At 37.2% G+C, this 21,468-nt stretch overlaps 1 protein-coding gene across 13 annotated transcripts in view; it reads left to right on the top strand.

The window, feature by feature from the left end:
• ralgapa2 (Ral GTPase activating protein catalytic subunit alpha 2) overlaps window positions 1-21,468 on the top strand; it is a 109,394-nt gene that overhangs the window by 21,956 nt on the left and 65,970 nt on the right. For 8 of the 13 annotated variants that reach the window (XM_028000230.1, XM_028000239.1, XM_028000236.1 and 5 more), the window contains exons 4-22: window positions 3,207-3,264; window positions 5,382-5,425; window positions 5,559-5,739; window positions 5,852-5,967; window positions 7,060-7,198; window positions 8,550-8,758; window positions 9,198-9,443; window positions 9,560-9,742; window positions 9,939-10,073; window positions 10,694-10,842; window positions 10,928-11,039; window positions 11,192-11,429; window positions 13,028-13,207; window positions 17,558-17,704; window positions 18,357-18,479; window positions 19,161-19,231; window positions 19,325-19,415; window positions 19,575-19,748; window positions 20,108-20,278. In XM_028000230.1, the coding sequence (XP_027856031.1) occupies window positions 3,207-3,264; window positions 5,382-5,425; window positions 5,559-5,739; window positions 5,852-5,967; window positions 7,060-7,198; window positions 8,550-8,758; window positions 9,198-9,443; window positions 9,560-9,742; window positions 9,939-10,073; window positions 10,694-10,842; window positions 10,928-11,039; window positions 11,192-11,429; window positions 13,028-13,207; window positions 17,558-17,704; window positions 18,357-18,479; window positions 19,161-19,231; window positions 19,325-19,415; window positions 19,575-19,748; window positions 20,108-20,278 (2,767 nt within the window). Of the gene's footprint in view, window positions 1-2,479; window positions 2,515-3,206; window positions 3,265-5,381; window positions 5,426-5,558; window positions 5,740-5,851; window positions 5,968-7,059; window positions 7,199-8,549; window positions 8,759-9,197; window positions 9,444-9,559; window positions 9,743-9,938; window positions 10,074-10,693; window positions 10,843-10,927; window positions 11,040-11,191; window positions 11,430-13,027; window positions 13,208-17,557; window positions 17,705-18,356; window positions 18,480-19,160; window positions 19,232-19,324; window positions 19,416-19,574; window positions 19,749-20,107; window positions 20,279-21,468 lie in introns of those variants that run through there. The other 5 variants (XM_028000243.1, XM_028000231.1, XM_028000242.1 and 2 more) reach the window with 5 other exon arrangements.

Here is a 21,468-nt window from a genome sequence, read left to right as displayed (position 1 = left end):
TGAGGAAAAAGACGCGAGTGTGGTGCTGAAAAACAGAGACATCCAAGAAATGGGGACCACAGCTTAAGGTACACCAGCTAAATCCACCAGCTAGAAACAGGTTGAACCCTCTTTCCCCCTTCCAGCTGCTTCAATTCTCTCTGGAACAGATTCAACAATATTCTGCAAACATTCCTCAGAGATTTTGGTCCCTTATTATCATGGTAGACTCAAGCACTTCCTGCATGTTTGTTAGCTGCATATTCACAATGGAAACGTCCCTTTACACCACATGCTTAAGTTTACATTGGCTTGAGATTTGGTGACTGTGGAGGTCGTTGGAGTTCAATGGATTCATTGTAATATTTAAGAAACCATTTTGTGATGATTTAAGCTTTGTTACATGGGATATTATCCTTTTTGGTCAGTAGGTAACTTGAGGGGGTACGCTCAAGGTAGCAACAATACACAAGCAGTGTACTGTGTATTGTAAATACTGTGGTATTTAAACAATTCTTAATTGATCTAAGGGACCAAAGTGTGCAACATATGCATCCCCCCACTCCATTAGACCACCCCATTAATTCATACATGGGCTCATACTCTGGGCTTGAGCGTTAATTTGCATTTCTATCATCTTGAACCAAGTTGCTCATTCTCCTCTGATGCCAAATATAATTTTTCTCCACACAACTAACACTCACTTTTTGTTTCCTCTTGTGTGACATCAACAATTATGCTTCATTTTTCTATTTATTTTTTGCTGTAGTGGCGTTAACCAAACCTCACAATAGATTGACAGGAAATGGTATTGTGAAAGGGGGGGCGGCAAAGGTCAACAGGCCAGGACTCAAACTCATGATGCCTGATTTGAGGACTCCACCCTCTCTACCTTGGTTGCGTGTCTGGTAACAAACTAGCACAAAGTATAAATCTGATTTTCTGTTGAATGTCTGTTTTATAATACATTTACCAACAATGACAAAAACCCCCAAAACATTTTCACTTTTCTGCAAAACTCACCAACACCACAATTCTTAAATAGTAAGTAGTGCAAGATAAGTTGCATTTCAATAGAGCAGAAGAAATCTTATGTTTTTTGAACAATAACAATATTTGTTTATCTGTTGCTAAGAGATGAGTGTGTTTTCTGGTTACCAAGTGCCACGAAGTAAACATCTGATTTTCACTTTTGCAAAATTTACCAACTGTAAATTTCTTGTGTCTAAGCAGATAAGCAGTATTTCAAAAAAGCTTATGTTTTATAAACAATAATATTACTTATTACCAATATGGTGTTAAGAGATGAGCGTTTTGTCTGGTAACGAACTAGCACGAAGTATAAATCAGATTTTTACTTTTGTAAAAAAATTTTAATACTGTTTTTATTTATAACAGATGATAAAAAAAAAAACTCAAAACATTTTTACTTTTCTGCAAAACTCACCAACAGCAGTAAAAATGTTAATGCAGTGCATTAACATTAGCAGTGTACTGACCCCCACTAATTAATTAATAAGCTTTTTAGCTTTTTTTTTTTTTATTCTCCATGTTTAGCACAGTGAATGGAGGAAGTCAATGTAAGACAACATGCTAGTTATACCCCACATGCCACCTGCAGCATTTAGGCTAACATTAGCATTTTGACTAGTTTTAGCTTATACACTAACTTTAACATACTGAATAGAGTTACTCAACATGCTTGTGACTCTCCACATGCTATTGAGTACGTTGTAGCTTACCTTAGAATTGATGCTAATTTTTAGCATTAGAACACTGGGTTCCAAATGATGGGCACACTTTGGCAGCCCCATTTAAATTTCTTCAGCATATTTCTAGTTGTACATTTACAGATGCATTTATTTTTTTAAAAATACACATATCTTCAACATTTTAGAACTTGATCACTTTACCCTTAAAATGATTCCATCCTGCAAGCTTTCTCTGTGCGATGCTCCTGCAGCTCTGTATGGCTGCGGCTGACTTAATCTTTTTGTCCTTAAAGGTCTCGCTATTTTTTTTTCTTCCTGTTATGCTCCAAATCCTTCACTATCTCAGTTTCTCACTCTCTGGGGCAGATGAGCTTTTTACTATGCTGTCCAGCAATGCTTGTCTTGTTAAGTGGGTCAGAACTGCCTTCGTAAAGCAGTAAAAAGGCAGGCTTGACCTCCACATTGCAATCATGAAGACTTATTGGGTCAGTGATTAGGCCTGATAAGAATTGAACCATCGGGAGCACAGGTTGATCCCAGTGAACTGACTATCAGGTAGCGAGGGGGCCACAGTTGCAGTGTTTCCCCCCAGGCTTTTTTCCTCTTTCAATCTCTCCAGTGGGACCCAGCTAACCTGTCGCTGGATTCAGGAATAATGATAGGCTGCTGAAAGGTTAGGGTGCACTAATTGAGTTGTAACGTGGTTAACGCTGAGGTGTTGTGCTCTCTTGTGTCTCAAAGTTCTGCAGACTTTCTAGGAAAAGTGGAGGCAAAGGGTGAATGCACTGTATTCCTGAAACATGTACCGATGGCACTTACCAAAGTAAAGTCAGTCGTTATCACCTTTCATTTTTTTAATACTGTTTTTAGAAAGCAGATACAGCCTCGCCGATGGTGCCCATGGGTTTGTGGGCTCTCGTTTTGAAGACCTGAGTTCAGCTATCTGTCTGTTTGGGAAATGGAGCTAGTTTTACTTCTGACTGAGAGCCAAGAAGCAACAAAAAACTGAAGTGTAACAGCTTGGCAGTCTCTATACCCCACACTAATGCAACTGACATTTATTTCTAATATAATATTCAATCTTATTCTATTTAACTATCTAGTTTAATAGCTACTTAAAAACTGATGTAATGTTTATTAAAATTGGTACTAAATAAGTATTTGGTGTCTTATGCTCATTTTGGGGAAAAAAGTTATAGGCTCATTTTGGGTGTAATTAATTATGTTTGCCAACCTTATAAAGTAAGAGCATTGTTTTGATTGTTACTGTTACAGTTTTTCTCATTGTGTCTGTCTTCAATAAGAACATAATTATTTTTTTTAAATTATTTTCAAACTACTTATCACAGGTCAGAACTGATGTAACTGAAAACCGGTCTGATTATAGTGCATCTCAATTATCTTATAATCTCTCTTTCTTCTTCTGTTGGTGTTTGGTTTGTTGCTACTTTTTTTGAGAACTTCAACAACTAAACCTTTTATAAACCTAACCATAACTTTGTTTCTTTTCATCAGAAAATTCTTCAACTTCTGCCTGAGAAAATCTACAACAGATGGCAATTTCACAGTATAGGTATGTACTTGGACAACATATGCAATATGTGTGTTCTATTTATTTATTTTTTTATAGCTTTTCTAACTTCTGAGACATTTAAGTATAAACAAATCACAAGCACACCTGAGTGTTATATCTGGAAGGAAAAATAAATTAGCATTTGAAAATACAAATAAGCACTTGATTTAAAATGTAATTTATTTGAGGTACACTTAAAATATTGCTGCTGCATACAATTTTTTTCAAGATGTAATGACCAAAATTATAACAGTTTTTTTTCAGTTCTGGTGATTCACGTCTAAATCAGTGTTGCAGACTGGCAATTTCTGCAATACGCCCCTTATTCCACCCTGCATTCACAGGGGATTTTCTCTTCCACTCATCAGTTCATGTGTCACTTGGTCAAGTTGTGGTGCTGTTATTTTCACATTTGAGACAAGATAACTGCCATATTTTTTGTTATCACATTTTTACATCCATTTCCAGTACTGCTTGAAAATCTCTGCCTACTGACAAATTCCCTGGGTGGCTGGAATGACATTCATGACTTAGTCGTTCAGTCCCTTTCAAACTGAGATTTGCAAGGTCACAGACATTTTACACTGCTATTAAGATACTTCTGTGCTCAAGTCCACGAGTATGAAAAGATGAATTTATGCTATTGTGCATCCAGCGTTCTGATGAACCAGATGAAAAAAGTATCAAAACACAATCATCTTTTTTATTGTAAATCCTGTTGCCAACAGGTTATGAATAACTAGCATGTCTAGCTTTTACAATACCTGTTGCAATTTTTTCCAATGATTTTCCAATTATTTTATGTTCCATTGTGTTGTATGTGTGTATAAAACATTATAATTCAATTTAACTTAAATTGATTTAGCTTAAGTTAAATCAAGCCCCATTCATACCTTCATCTCAGATTGTTTCATATATCCTGTTGACTGTGCTTCTGTGAGCTACAGTGTAATCACTATATCTGCCATAAATTCATAGCAAAAATGCTTCTCAACATAGTGGTGACACCACAAACCCCCTCCGTAATATATTGAAATAATCAAAGTACAGTTACTCTAATACACATCACTAAGAAGCTCATTGGTAAATAACCTAATTTTATTACTTTTTGCACCAAAGTAACTTGGTCTATTCTTCTGTTTTGTTTTATTTATTCTATTTTCTGATTAGTAATATACTTTAATACATATGAAGTAATGTTCCAAATTAACATGGTCTAGCACCTACCCCTAAAGCACTCTTGTTTCCGATCAGTTAAAATATGTTGCCCTTCCATTTTGCACATTGTCTGACCGACACACATTTAAAAGTCCATGTTTTAATTGTCCAGTTATTTGAGATGAAAAATTGTCCAAGCGCAATTTGTTTCCACCAGAAAAGAGATGAATAATGGATTGTGTGTCTAGGTAGTGAGATGGAGGGGGAAATGTTATGGACCATCAGACTCCTACCAGACCAGTATGGATTAAATTTCAGATTCTCCTGGCTCCAGCCAGTTGTCAGAAGCTCGCCATCCTTTAACCCTACAAAGGGATCACCTGGCCAATTCCATAAATAGTTCAGTGCATGACAACGTCATGGCTCCAAGCTCACTGGATGTTCAGATCTGTGGCTCCTTTGTCTCCAGCTCTCCCCCTCACACCTGACTGGGAAAGCTGGAGCAGGCCTAATTAACCACTCAAGATGCAGTGATTGGCTGAATGCACTGTGTGACTGACTGTCACTCTAACCAATGGAGCACCAAAGGCGGGATTAAGGGCAATTTTTACCCTGGGTTACACATAGTAAGAGGGCTGCCTGCTGCCTGCTGCCTGTCAAAACTATACCCTAATTCACACAAACCCCTTTTGGCTCGTAATCAGAACCATGTCTCATCTGATTACAGAGGAAACAGACTGGCTTCATCGATTCGTTGTACTGTCAACTAATGTTAATTTGGATCGGAAAAATGTGATGATGTGCCACTTGGCCTGTTCATTTGTCAAGATGCCCTTTCAAAGTCCATTTGTCTCAGTGAAGTTGACAGTTTGTGGGGTTGCTGTGTCTTTGTAACTTTGGTTGGAGACTTTGGTTTTCAAAAATATCTAAACGTGGTTTTTTTTTCTTCTCTTTTTCAGGTTCTATTCTGAAAAAACTTCTGCACACTGGAAATTCATTTAAAGTAAGTTGTTAATTGTATTGAACTCTTATATGAATGTTCAAATGCAGAAACATTACTTTCCTGCCACATAAGGTTTTGAAGATAAACTGAGTTGAATTTGTATATAAAATAAGATCATTTATCTTCTGTCTAGATCCGCTGTGAGGGGATCCGTCTCTTCCTGCTTTGGCTTCAGGCTCTACGGGACAATTGCGCTGAGGAGCAGTTCCTTATCTTTGCCTGTCTGGTTCCGGGATTCCCTGCTGTTCCCTCCTCCAGAGGACCCTGCACGCTTGACAGCATCATTAACAATCCATCTTCTAACACCCTGGAAGGTGACTTAGATGCAGGCCATTTGCTTATTTTGCTAGCACAGAGTCCTTTTTTTCCATAATCAGGTTCATATAATTATTTTTTGGATTTATTGTATCTTTTTGATCTGTACAGCCAAGGTAGTGCCTGAGGAGATCACTCCGTTGGTTCCAGCTGTGTCTGGAGAGAAGGTTGCAGATGACCTGACTTGTTACTTTCTTGAAACACTGCTCAAGTACATGGTTATCCAGGTAATTAATAAACTTTAGCTGTGAAACAGCTCATAAATATTTGTCACTTTTAATCAAGGAGAAAAAGGTGAGTGCACCTTCTTTAAAATCTGGAGTTGTAGGTATCAGAACATAATAAAACTCATCTGGTTTTTGTCGGATTTCTAAATTACTTCTATCGGACCTCAACTGCAAGAAAACATGAAACACATTCCACAAAGTTGTGTCTACCTCGACATTGTGTTAGCACACACCTGTGTTCTCCAGGCCATTAAATGCCAAAGTCCTGCATTTATAGAGGTGGTCATATGTACTCATTGTGTGAAATTTGTAAAACGGTCAATTCAGCTTCATATGTTCATATAGCAGGTAATCCCCAATTACTACTTTACTACTTCTTCTTTTTTGTACTTGGATTTATTTTTGTCTATGGGGGCCCAACTGACATGCTGCCATATTCCCAATTTGTCACTGAAACACGTACGATACAATTGAGTTGCAGCTGTGTTTACAGAATAATCAAGGTGTGCCTTATTAATGTCTAGCATTTCTGCTGTAAACACCCCATAGGACCTGCAACTGTGGAATAATGTTCTGTTTACTGTATAGTGCAGTGAAGTATGTGTTATTATGAAACAGACAAAAAGGAGCAATCTCATTAGGCAATCAGTGTTTATATGATTTATATGTGTGTGTTTTTCTTTTTTTATATCCTCTCTGTATCTCACTGCATGCAGGACTTGTTGTGTAAAACTTTAAATTAGAGATCTGTGATGTAACGAGTTAATTTTGCGGCTTAAGTGGTGATGATTACAAATTTGATTACCGCAATATACCTCACTGAACAATATTCTGTTTAAAAGGTAAACTGTTTTGATTAGCATGATGTGCATCTTTTTGAATACTTTGTGATAAGCAGTCATTCTTAACCAGCATTTATTTCAATCATATTGTTGCAGAAAACTGCTGCTCAGAATGTTCATTTTAACCCAATTAAACTTTGCCTGTGTTTTGTTTCTTATGATGTATGAGCCTTGTCACACAGACAATAAACGCTCGCTGTATGAACATTGTCTTGACCTTGTCTGCTTTTGTGCTGTTTGTCTGCTTCAGGCATCCAGTTTAGAATGGAAGAACAAAGAGAATGAAGACACAGGCTTCAGATTTCTCTTCAGTCTTTTCAAGAAGTACTACCTTCCACATCTATTCCCCTCTTTCACCAAATTCACAAATCTTTATAAGCCTTTGTTAGGTAAGTTTATTCATTCAGTATGTGTCTCTTTGTTGTTGAAGTCTTGTAAAGCAACTATTCTCACATTATACATTAAACCTGACTCAGTATGAGATTATCATGGTATGATAGTGAAAATGTTAGTTTCATATATCATGCTACTTAAGTAACAGTTGAAAAAATAAAATGATTAATTAATGACATTATACTACAATATCTGTAAGATTAGTTTACTGGGGCGTGCTGTGGTGGCGCAGGGGTTTAGCACGCCCCACGTTTGGAGGCCTTAGTCCTCGACGTGGACGTCGCGGGTTCGACTCCCGGTCCCGACGACCTTTGCCGCATGTCTTCCCCCCTCTCCTCACCTTCCTTCCTGTCTGCCTACTGTAGAAAAAATACGAGCCACTAGCGCCACAAAAACTCTTCGGAGAAAAAAAAAAAGGATTTGTTTACTTTCCCGATACCAGTGACAGATGGTAAAATAACGTAAGTGTACAAATTGTGAAAATACAAAAGTGAATTCACAAAAATTTACAAATATGACTGTAACAAAGACTCTCCTTATCTGTTAATGTGAAATGATCAAATGATTTTCTTTGGAAAATCATTTAGTTTTGCTCTCAACAGCTGAACATGGCAGACTGCATGAGTATGATCAAATGTTGATAGGAACTCCTGTTGCAATTGAAAATTTCACACAAGTGGTCAGGGATGTCTGTATATCAATAAATAGAAGGGATGTTTCGGGCGTTTATGCGCTTATTGGAATCAGACTCCTGGGGGGGGAGGAACGAGAGGAGTATGAGGTAAAACAGACAACTGTAGAAGCAAATAATCAGATCTCGGTTGCAGTTACAGTCAAACTGCAGGATATTTCCCCACATATTTTCAGTCACTACTTGATGTTTGTTGTAGATTCTCTTTGGTTGTGAAAAAGTTAAATTGGCGTTCGTTAAGTCTGTTGCACAGAAGGATCACTGACCGAATGATTTGAGCAAATGGGCAGAGATTTCAGTGCGATTCTTTCATGATTAAAGATTGAAGGTCAGCACTCTGCAAGAACAGAAAAAAATTTTCTTTCTTGCAGCACTGACTTGCGAGTTCTTTCAGCTTGTTGCATATTCTAGACACAATGTTTTACTTGACCAGTGTTGGTGAAATATGAAGTGTGTGTGCTGCATTGGGAGAGACCCATGGAGGTTGCCTGGAAGTTCTGCCTCTTAGTTTTACAAAACAAAAGTGGAACATGTTTGTCCTTTACATTTCCTGGAATTTTAATAAAACATGTAATTCAAACAATTACAGCCCTAAATATGAATCTGGGGCCATAAGTCTGCCTTTCAGTTTTTATATTCCTTTGTTCTGTGTTCAGAACTCCCCCCGCTCAGAGCGAAACCCTTGTATGTGCCGGTGACGAGGAACAACGAGAGCACCTTCTGCACCAGGGATCAGTACTTGGCACCCAGGGTAGCCTTCATCACCTGGCTGGTCACTTTCTTCCTGGAGAAGAAGTACATCAACAGTGCTGCTGCAGCGCAGAGCGCCAAAAACGGCACTGAGGTCATTCCCAAACTCATCCAGGTGAATATGATGCCACTCTGTTCATTTCTCTTATTGTCAGAAAGAACGGAAGATTGTTTTTGGGAAATCTAACCATATAAAAGTGAATAGAGCAAGAAGGTATGCAAAGGGAAAAAAATTTCCATATTCTCCTTTATATCAATAGTGAATATGGGAGAGATGCCTTATTGTATGACCTATTGATTAGTAGTGCAACTCCTCCACAAACTACAGCATTCTTTAATTGTTTGATTACATTCTATTTTTTCCTTTCTAAGTGCTATGTATATCAGAAAAGAAGGGAACTGTACATGCAATCTAAATTTGAATTTAAGTAGAACTGATGATGATTTAAAAAATGCTAGTATGTATTGTAGAAGCCAAGTTATTTATCTGTGAGGATCCTCTTCTTTAACTTATGCTGACTTCTAATTTCTCTTCCCCTGTTTATTTCTGGCAGACTGTCACTGCAGGCAGTAGCAGCCAGGAGAAGGAGAAAGATAAGACTACTGATGGGGATACCAGCGGACCAGCAGGGGACACAGAAAAGAGCCACTCTAACAGCAGCACGCTGTCTGATCGAAGGCCCAGTGATTCCAGTTTGTGTAGCATTGAGGAGGAGCACAAGCATGTCTACGACATGGTGCACGGCATTCTGCTGTCCACAAGGGACAATGTTAATTTTGTCAATGAAGTCTTCCACCAGGTACAACAAATATAAGAACTATTCTCATATCTTGTACTTTGTCTCCCTCTGCTGGTCGTATGTTTATCCTGACTGAGTTACTTCCATTCTACTAACTTCTCTATCCAATCTCACAGGCCTTCTTGTTGCCGGCTTGTGAAGCCTCAGCAACCAGGAAGGTTATCAAAGTGTACAGAAAGTGGCTCCTGCAGGAAAAGCCCATCTTCATGACCGAGCCTGACCCAACTACCCAGGAAGATGAAGTGGATGAAAACTCAGAGCGTGTTCTCAGCACAGATGCAAGCATCATGCATGTAAAAGTAAGATTCACAGAAAGTTTCAATGTTGACAGGATTTACATCATTTTGACACATGGCAAACATTCGTTGTGTGGAGTGTAAAAGTATAGTAAAATAGACGTGATTATCCATGATTCTGAAATTTTACTTTCTCCATACAATCCAAGCATAAAACCTTTTGAGCCTCTCCCTTTGTTGTCTCTTTTTTCTCTGCAAGGCGTTTGAGAGTCACGGTCACAAACGCTCGTCAAGCTGGGGAAGGACTTACTCATTCAGCAGTGCCATCAATCGGGGTTTTCTCACAGAGGAGCAGAATAGAGACGTTAAAGCTGGCATGCAGCTTACACTACAGGTCAGTAATACTTTGGTTCACATGAAGAAATTACCTTGAGAAATAATTGTTTTTAGTGCGATAAACACCTGCCATACAATGGTGATCTGTCAGCGTGAACTTACATGAACAAGCGGGTGAACATGATGGATGTCTGGATGGAAGACCACCACCCTTTTTGGGATCCTATTGTTATTTCTTATAATTCTTATACTTTTCTTACAGTGATCAGTGAGTTAGCAGTATTTTCTTCTTACATTTCCCTCCTGGTGACTGTTTTGTAAACATGGATCCCCATCCTGTCATGTAGTTAATAAATCAGAAGAAATGGGCCTGTTTATGTTTTATTATTACAGGGATTCTTGGATTACTGACTAGGGAGTCGAAAGAACTCTGATCAACCTTAAAAAGTATAGAATAAATAAAAACAAAAGCCATTTGTGGAACGTATTTTCAATGGGTGTTTGGAATATCAGTTTATTTTATTTTCTACTGTAGATTTGATCAAATCTGAATAAATTAGTTTAAATTAAATTCAGTTGTTTTTTTTTAATATACATTTTTAACATGTTTTTACAAAGATTACCAACAAACCTGTCCACATATGCACATGTAACATATATCTTTGTGTATTTGTGTAGGTTTTCCTGACCAACTCATCCAATGTGTTCCTGTTGGAGCCATGCCAGGATGTTCCAAAACTCCTGGAAAATCAGGTTGAAGTGTGCAAGAATGTTCTTAGCATCTATCGGCACATGATCATGGAGCACAGCATGACTACACAGACATGGTTAGTAACTTTGGAGTATATGAGTGATTTTCTTCGATAATTCTTTGGTTGATGCCTTTTTGATTTATGTTTGTTCATTCCTCAGGGAGCAGATGCTGCAGGTGCTACTGAAGATCACAGAGGCAGTAATGAAGAGGCCACAAGAAAACCAAAGAAAAGACAGCTTTGCTGAAAGTTTAGCATCCTTACTTTTTAGGGTAAAAGCCAATATTTACCATTTTATTTAAATTTCTTTGCAGTTTAGTCATTTTTAAGTTTTAATCAACAGTTTCCCCATGAACTCATTTAAACATTACAGTAGATACTGAACAAGCTGAGCTCTTCTCTCCTGATTTTTATTTTTTTTTAGACTATTATTGTGGCGTGGGTTAGAGCAAACCTCAGCGTATTTATATCTCGGGAGCTGTGGGACGAGCTGCTGGCAGTGCTGTCCTCTCTTACCTGCTGGGAGGAGCTGGTGATGGAGTGGGCCAGCATCATGGACTCGCTGACGGCTGTGCTGGCACGCTCTGTTTATGGCCTGGACATGGCCAACTTGCCTTTAGACAAACTCAGCGAACAGAAAGAGAAAAAGCAGCGAGGACGTGGTAAGGGGATTAAATATGAAAACATGAAAATTGGGATATGATTTTAAAAAGTTGCAAACGATATCAAAAGTTTTCATACCACTTTCAATTTTCCTTATTGTCATATCACAACCACAAATTCCCATGTATTTACTGTGATTTATTTTATTTTTTTTGTGATAGACAAAGGTTTTAGGTAACAAAGGAATATGGATAGCTTTGAACTTCCCCTGCAGCACAAGTCCATTATCCAAAAATGAAAAGATAATCACAAAACCTACCAAGACATTGCTTCTCACCTAAACCAGTGGTCAGCAATCTTTAAAGTGCAAAAAAATTATTTTCTCAACCACAAACACTGATGCTTCAAAAATCACTAACTTATTAGAACAATATATCAATTTACTCAATGTACGTACAATGCGTTGCTGTTTTGTGGTTGAGAAAGTATGGTTGATATTTGTTTTCAGGTTAAAAAAAGAAAAAGATGAAACTTACTTATAAAGAATCAATTCATATCATTTTAATTGAGATGCTGGTATTTAAAGAACAAAAAAGGGGAAAAAATGTAACAATAAAAAAAAGGGGGGGAAAGAAGACCAATTGTATTGAGGTTGAAAATAACCTTTCACAATACATCACCATGGTAAAGCTTGGTGGAGGCAGCATCATGCTGTGTGAGAACTTTTTCAGTGGAAACAGAGAAACTGCTCAGAGTTAATGGGGGAAAAAAAATCAGTGTCTAAGTAGAAATAAGCCTTGAAAGACTTGAGTTGAAAATTAGGGATGGATGTTATGGACACTATTTTGTGGTATTATTGTGATAATAATAAAAATTATAAAAAATTAATTAGTTTTAAGCAAATGTATGACTGTGACTGCATGGCGCAGCATCATAGCTCCACAAACACATATACTGTTCTTGAAAAACATCCACATTTAAAATAGGCTTCTTCAGGACCCAGTTACTTAAAAAAGTGTGATTTATATCTCTAAGCAGCACACAGTAATTGCATTTAATCATCTTTTCAAATGCAATATTTATTGATGCTCTCATGGAACAAATGGTGGAGGAAATAGTAAAAATACCATTTCCAATAAATAATTCTTAAATAATCACAATCCAAAATTTTTCATGATAATTGATAAACGATATGGTGACAACTCCTACTGGTTGTAAATGATTTTTGTACACACTTCATTGTTATGAACTACTTTTGAATTTGTTTAGTATTTATTTATAAACTACCCTAACGTTTATTTGTAATGTGACAAATATGAAATGAAATACGCTTGCAAGATAATGTTTAACTGTATCCTCAAGTGATATAATTTTGGTTCTTTTAAACTAAACTTTGCTTGAATTCAGTTGGATTAACAATAACAATATTTTTGGTACATTGTACTTTAATTTAACTCAAGGCTGTTGGTGAATCAACATAACATTTGTAAAGCCTTTATTTGTGAAAATTGTAATCTTTGTAGTACTATGCACCCTGCAGATATCTCTCTTTGTTGTCAGGATAATCCTTTCTTCTAAATCTGAATTTATGCCAATAGCTGCTGCAAAACTGCCCACTGGCATTTTAGACCTTTAAAACTCTCTCTTTGCATGCCAGGAGTAATCCAGGACTCCCAGAAGGCTGCTGCAGTTGCACGCTCATTCTCACTGAGCTGGAGAAACCACGGAGAGCAGGGTGGGCCGGTAGCCCAGGAACCCATGAGGATTCGCTCTGCCACTACCTCAGGAGCCCCCGGTGTGGAGAAAGCCCGGAACAATGTCCGACAGAAGGCCTCCGGTTAGTATGATCCACGGTCCACTAGCAGCTCCACACCACTGGCTTTTATAAAGCTCTTCCCACATGTACGCTGTTTTACAGTACTAACCAGAAATATAAATCAACATTGTTGTCATATTGATTCGTTTGCAAGAGTTTCTTTCCTCAGGGAGGAATGATGGTACAACATAACTTATATGAATTCACAAAAAGTTTGTGTACAGTTCTTAATATTATGGACATTTTATCCAATACACACAAGATTAAAATCACACATGGAGGCACAAATATACACCTAATTCCCATTAATATTTAGATAAATGTCTGTTAGCATGACAGATACCAGCTACTTGTTTCGTCCATTAACACAGTCTTAGCACAATTCTACCTGGATACTGCTGTGCTCTGACCAAGATTTGACTTTTGAGCATAGCTTGTGTATTTTCATTAGGATTGGGGTCTGAGCCAATCTGGAATTATAATCCAAAATCAGTAATAATGTGTGTTTCAGATTATCATCTGGTTAGAACATCTAGTTATGTCTAAATTTGATCTTTTTTTTATTAATCTAAAGCAGGGGTCTCAAACTCCAGTCCTCGAGGGTCGGTGTCCTGCAACTTTTAGATGTGCCTCTGCTGCACCACACCTGAATAGAATAATTAGGTCATTAGCAAGGCTCTGGAGAACTGGTCTATGCAAGGAGGAGGTAATTAAGCCATTTCATTCCAGCGTTTTGTACCTGTGGCACATCTAAAAACTTCAGGACAGTGGCCCTCGAGGACTGGAGTTTGAGACCCCTGATCTAAAGTTTACGATGAACTAGGATATGCTGAAATACCAGTGAGATGATTCACAGTAAAGTCAGTTTACGAATTTCTGACCAAGACAAAATTCTGTCCTCCAAAATAAACACTTGAAGCACAACTGAGACTTTCAGCCAACCACATGGACAGACCTTTTGAAGGAAAGGTTTGTAGACAGATGAGGAAAAGAATGAGCTATTTAGTGATGGTGACAGTGATGTGTCTTTGTTGGGGTCAACTTGAAGTTTCCAAAGCTATGGCTGCTATACCTCCTATCAACTATAGAGGTGCTAAAATCATGCTTCTTTTTTTTTTTTTTTTGCCATCAGCGGTGGTAATGAATTGTGCAAACTGGATGGAATAATAAAGATGGTGGACAACTTTCAAATTTTTCAATGACAACATGAGTGAATAGCTATAAAAGTTCAAGAGTTGAAACTTGGATGAAGTTTCAACACCAGTGGTTTCGATATGGATAAATCAGGCTATCACTAAACTTCATTTCAACCCTGTTGAAATGAATAGGAGCTTTGTCTGTGGCAGGAATCTAACCAATTTAAATTACCTCTTTATCATAAGAGTGACAAAGTAATCCAGCCAGAATTAGACAAGAGCCTTAGTAGTGGCATATAGTTTCTCTTATCAATTAATCTATCAATTTATTATCTTTGATGTGTGTAACCCCTCTGTCCAAGGTAAATGTCTCACACAGAAGACAGATAAAGAGATGGATTTTACAACTTATTTAAGATCATCTAAATACTGGTGGTTGCATTAGCTGTGTGTGTGTTTGCATACAATTCACAATAAATTCAGACTTATCTGATCTTGTATATTTTATGATAATTCCAACCTGAAAAAAGAATAGTTAAACATCATTGTGAGAAAGATGACATTTTTCAGCACTTAATTGTGAAGAAGTGTATGTAAACTTCTGACCAGCACTTGTGTATGCATTGTATTTATGTTTTTTGGGGGCAGACTGCACACCAAAAACCATGCGCAGGGTTTATCAGACATAATGATCTTATGTGGAAATCTTTGAAAGGGGCCAGGTGCCAGTGGGATGCAGTTCTGTAGACAAAGAGGCCAGCAGATGGCCCTCATTGTTTCTTTGACATGTCACTGGCCAGTGTCAGCATATTCCATGTCAGTTTAACTGCAGGCACACAGAACAATTCCCTAGACTACATGCCAAAAATAAGGGTTGAGTGCTGCTGTAATGGCAGCTTTTATTTGATTGAGAAGTGGGAAGTAAATTATATGTTTAACTGATAGACTTGTCAAAAGTTGCAATGCTTTACTCTGTTTTTCTGTTTTGTTTTAATCCGGATGGTCAAACCAAAAGAAAATAGTTATTTTTTTTTCCATTTAATCCTCTCAGATTACAAGCCTGTTTGGAAAGGAGGGGATTTTTTATTTTTATTTGCTTAAAGCATAATGTGTCTGCATGCTTTTATATGCATGTGTTAAAAAATCAATTATGTGCCTTAGGTAGATGTTTATGCATCTATTCTTTTAGCCTGTTTATTTGTATCTCAATGCAAGTAAAGATGGACATTAAAAGCAACCGCTTCAGATTCTCCTCCTTTCCTCAGCCTGATTGTATTGCTCTCACATTGATCTTCAAAGGAGCAACAGCCCTTCTCCTTGCTCCTCAAGATAAAGCCCACACATCAATTACACGGCAGTTTTTGATTGTTTCATTAAGAGTGTAATTAATGCTCATTAATATGCACAAAACAAGAAGCAGCAGTGGGCTGTGGGAGATATGATGTATCTCTCTTAACTGAAAGGCGTAATTAAAGTGTGCTGAAAGCAGATGAGAGAAGCACCTTTTTTCAGTGCTTTCTATGAGAATAACCCTGAAGTACTATCCAGACACAATGGTAAAGCATCAGCATTGACAACTGTCAAAACTTGGTTGCTCTTACACATGCAAATGTACTGTGTTATATTGTGAGATCTTGTCCTTATAATGACGGAAAAGGGTATTTAATTATGGAGCTCATTAAGCGTTTGCAGCTACACAGATCCAGGTGAATAAACTTTCTCCTTGCCTTTTATAGGATTGCTACTAACTGGTTGCAATATCCTGTTTATATTATTTTGGATGTGAACAGCTAATTATTTTGGGCAGAAACTTGCTAAATACAATTACTTTTTAAATGTATTTGTATAAAGTACATGAAACAAATACAGGTGCATCCTAGGGATATAAAAAATGGACATATTGTTTTCAGTTCAGAAAGCAAAACTCTAAAATAGTTTCATTAAACACAATATATTTTAAAGGAGCAGTATGTGTTTTCTATGCACATAGTGCCATTTTATAGCACAATTGATTAACTATGTTGCCATCACGTCTTAAAAGGAATTTGACTTTGTAATTTTATGTCTTGAAATTAGCTTCTGTCTCTTTAAGAAGGTCGTGCTCTTTCCAACATTCAGCCTTCAGCACGCCATCATAACAATGCCTCCGCATTATCCCATTTAAACCATTCTTGGGGACATTGTACTGGGAAGTAGTTCATACGGTAATCTCAGCAGACTCGTATGTCCACCAGGTGATTGCTAATTGCTGATTCCACTTTTTACATGCATATAAAAGCATATAGACACAATGTACGAGCTGAGTGGTGGAGTAACCTTTATCAGATAATCACAAAATAACTACTTCTGTAATCTCATGATGATGGGATGTCCACAATACTTTGCTTTTCATCCTAAAATTAAGTTACAGCTTGAGTTATTTGGTCTCTCAGTGTTACCAAAATTCATCATTATGAGTCATCTTCTTGTGTGACCCTTACAGCTTTGTAAAGAATCAAAAATGATTCTCTAATTCATATATGTTGAATTTGCTCTTGCAGTATTTGTGCAAACTTTGTTCTCTTTAATTTGTAACCTTACTATTTTTGCACTTTCTTTCTTGCACGAGATGTTACAGTATTTGAGATTAAATTAAACTTTTTTGAGTTATATCAAGATAAATTTTCAGCAATTACCAATTTTTTAATATTCTTTTAAAATATTGTTTTAAATTGTTTAATTATTTGAGTATTTTTATATTCTTTTTTTTATATAATTCCACTTGCTTAATTTATTCAGTTTTCTACTTAAGTTTTGTTGTGTTTTTTTTCCCATTCCAAAGGGAAAACTAGCTCAACTTGCTTTTTTCCCCTCAAACAACTTCCTTAATTATGTGAGAAGTTGTGTGTAGCTACTTCGTGCATGGCTGTCATACCATGAGTGGTATAAATACACTCGGCTGTTATGAGTTATAGTAGTTGTATTTTCTACTGATTGCGTCTCCTTTTTTCTGGGCGTTATATCGTAAGACCCACACAGAACTACAAACTACACTTAGTTTGTCTTTCTGATGTATTTAAATGGCATCACAGGAAAACTTCTTATCTCTGCATAATGTAAATTACTTCTGTGATTTAAAAAAACAAAACATTTATCATTAGAAGTGACTATTTTATTGAATTCTGTCTTCTTCCCTTTGCCTTTCTGCTGTTTCCACTGTCTGTTTTCTTCCCTTTCTATCTTTTCCTGATGGAAGCTAAGCGAAGCCAGTCCATCAGCAACTGTGTCCATCTTTACGAGGCTTTGCCCACTACTAAAAGTGTTCCTATGCTGCTCCACACTGTGAGCTCTTTCTTGCCTGGTATCTCTTCTGGTAATTCTGCTTGCTCTCATAGACTCTCAGGTAATGTGCACTGCGAGAGCTGCATGAATTTGTGTGTTTGTGACCTCCATCCTGCATTCTCATCCATCTCTAACTAATTTTGGCAGTTTATAGTGTTTATGACTGTATTACAGGGTTCCTGTGCTGTATGAAATTAGGGGAAGATTAGATTAGATAGTATTATTCTTCCAGGGGGAATAGCTATGGAAGATAAAAAAAACAGAGTCTGGAAAAATATTCCCAGACGTTACTTCTAGTTACATTGTTGAGAAACTGTATCCATCCATCCATCCAATTTTTTCAGGTTTCACATTTACGTTTTTGCATTTTTAGTAAACATTTGTATTCATTGTAAAAATGGGCAAACAATTTCATCATGAAAAAGCTGTAGGAACCCTGGTTTTATTTTTAAAAGCAGTTCCTTAAAAACTACTTATGGCCTGAACTCCCTTTATTGCAAAATTGCAGTCTGTAACAAAAACATCTCATTAGTTATTACTAATGCATGTCTGCATGTGATGTTTTCCTCCATGTGTTCATAAAAGTCTGTTCTGCATCATGAACGTTTCTTCATCTCCTTGGAAATAATACAAGTCATGTCCCAGATTATGCTGTTAATTTTCTTTTCGGATGATGTACTGACACGAACTGACCTTGTTTTTTTTCCTTCCAGATGTGGAAGAATGTCAGCTCTCAGAATGTGGAGGAGAAGAGGAGATGGGGGGCAGGGAGAGTCCTCTGCAGCGGAGCAGCAGCACCTCAGACATCACCCAGCAGCTGTCTGACACTTTACCAGGTATTGAACAACAACAAAAAAAAATCTTCGCTCTATTTTACTTCTATCCTCATTCTCATTCATAACTTAACCTGTGAAGACACGATTCAGCTGAGCTGTCACCAGTCAATCATGAGCAGAGTTGCCTGTATGCTAATTACTTTTTTGGCTGTATTGTTTACAGTCTAATTTTTTATGGCAAAATGTCAATCTGTCTATGTTACAATGATATAATAGGAACATTATGATGTGTCACTGTTAAACCCATGTTAAGAAAATAACATTTAATGAAGACTAGAATTAAATCTGTATTTATTTCAATAATGCAATTCATAAAGTGATTTCTTACACACATCTCAGGCATTTATTTCTGTTACTTTGAACAATATGGCTTTTAGTTAATAAAAGCACAAAATCGAGTTTCTCAGAAAATTTGAACATTACATCAGACCAATTAAAAAAACAAAAAATTATACATATAAGTTCATCCTTTTAGAAGTATATCCATATACCATATCTCCTCTATATCACAAGTTCCACTTTTTGAATTGAGCTACAAAAATAAAATAACATTTCAACAACATTTTAATTTATATAGATGTATCCGTGGTCATAATTTAAGGGAAATTTGTATTTAAGAGCATTTAATAGAGAGCTTTTCATGCTCTCTATTTAAATAAAATAACTTTTTTTTTCTCATAGCCCAGAAGAGAGACTACTCCCCCACTTCTTGTGGTTCTGAGGGCAGGACTGAGAGCAATGAGCCACCAGTGGTATGTACATTAAACTTGTACTATTATATAATGAGGTATTAACTGTGTGTGCTAGATTTTTTTTTTTTAATTTATTTGTTACTTCATATCTAGATATTGATCCTACGGAGCAGCAGTCCAGCTGAGACAGAGTCAAGCACTGACGGACCCCCAATCTACACAAGACACAAACTCAGAGATAAAAGTGAGAGATCACCTGCCGGTTGTGTAATTTGAATTACCTATGTGTTAGCTGTTTAGCTCCAGTTCATTATACAACCTACGTAAAGAGCATGTTTTCTAAAAATTATATTGTAGTCGCATGTCTCTGCTATAAAAAGCACATCTTCTCTTCTTTAAATAGGTGAAAGTGTGAGTAGCGAGACATCCAACGGCTACCTCAATGAGGCTGAAGTTACGTGGCAAACATTTGATGAGGAGGCCGACACTCAGTCCACGCAGTCTGCTCACATGGACGTTACAGCTGACCCCCAGAATCAAGGGAGTTTGCTGCTCAGCCACAATGATGCTCTAGCAGGTAAGGCCAGGGAAAGACAGTTAACACATACTCTTGAAGATTAAAAATGTTCACTAGATGGGTCAGATTTTAACGATGTGAAATATTAAACAACAGAAACACGGGATAGCTTCACGTTAAAAGCTTAGGCACAGCTCACTGGGAAGCTTGAGTCCTTTTCCAAGTACTTGTAGGTCTTCATCTCGCTCAGATTTTTATTTTACTCCTCCTAACATTGTTTTGTGAGAAAATGTGTTGTTGTCTCCTCACATCCCACCGTTTGAGGTAAATTTTTCTGTTCCCTGCATTGTGATCCGTGTGTCTCTGTGCTCCCTCAACCTCAAAGCCAGTTTTTATTCCTTTTCCATTGTTGTTTTTAGGTCCTGAGTGTGCCCTCCTTCCCCACTCTGCTCCTCCCTACCACCACAATTACCACTACCCCCAGAATCCCCCCTCTTCACCAGCCCTGCTGGTGCACACAGAGTGCCCGCGGGACTGTCCCCTGGATGACACCATGCATCAGTCTGTCTTACACATGCCACACCACTTGGGTACCGCTGCCTAGCTGTTATTTATCAATCAAAGATATCATTAACTTTTCTTCCACTGTTTCCACTTGGATTCTTGCATCAAAAAATTCTGTTTCATCTGTCTATTTTTCTCCTCCCTCAGCTGAGATAGATCTTTTATTAATCACAGTGACTTGCAAAATATTAAACATGTCCAAATTCTACCAAGGTACAACCAGAATTTAAGTGTTCTTGATTTAATTTTTTTTGCGATCTACCAACTCAAACGATACAAATCTGGAAATTTCTGTGTGCATTTGTACATAGAACAGCTGCATTTCTGTCTCATCTGGGTAGATCAGAGCTTATGCTTGTTGGCTGTCTTCTACATCACTTCTGTCAGACTGCAAACAGGACTTCTTAGATCTTTCTACTTTCAATTCTTAATAAAGGCCAGATTTGTAAAGAAGTGGCTGTTTTTAAAGTTGGGAGTCACTGCAGCTCCTCCAGAGTTACTACAGGCTTTTTGGCTGCTTGTTATTAATTCCCTCTCCAGTTTAGCTCACTTTTCAGATTTGTATTTGTAATAACGTTTGAAAATTATAATTTTCCTTCCACTTAAAAATAATACTTAATATAATAAGTACTTAATGTAATCTTTCACATAAAACCCAGATGAAATGCATTGAACTTTGAACTTGTAGCATGACACAATGTGAAAAAGGTTCAGTAGTATGAAAACTTTTGCAAGGCATTGTAACTACATCTTTCAGTTTTGTACTCACTTTGTTCCCTTTGACATTGTTGGATATGAACATACTGAGCATCAAATTATTTTTCTCTTTTTCTTTTATTACATAATATTTCATACCTTTGCACTGAAAATAATTTTAATGTTTTTTTTTTTGGGAACATTTTCTTTTTTTCAACAAAAATATCACAACATAACAAGAAAGTCCATTCCTGGCCTCTGCTCCCTCTTACCTGCATTTCTACTTCTGCCCACTCAGTGGCACTGTTCTCCCATACTTCAGTGACATGATGCATGTGTTGTCGTGCCTTTTTCCCTGAAGTGTTTAGACCTATTATTCATGTACAGTGAAATGTTACTGGTCAAATGCATTTGGGGCAAAAGCACAGATACTTTGTAAGATTCAGTCAACAGCTGCTAAATAAGTATTGAATTTTGTTCTTATTCATTTCTTGTTTTCAAGTATTTAGAATTATATCAG

Source organism: Xiphophorus couchianus, chromosome 19, assembly GCF_001444195.1.
Source record: "Xiphophorus couchianus chromosome 19, X_couchianus-1.0, whole genome shotgun sequence".
NCBI classification, from domain to species: Eukaryota; Metazoa; Chordata; class Actinopteri; order Cyprinodontiformes; family Poeciliidae; genus Xiphophorus; species Xiphophorus couchianus.
The sequence above is the reverse complement of the archived record's forward strand: the minus strand, read 5'-3'. Positions and strand labels throughout refer to the sequence as shown.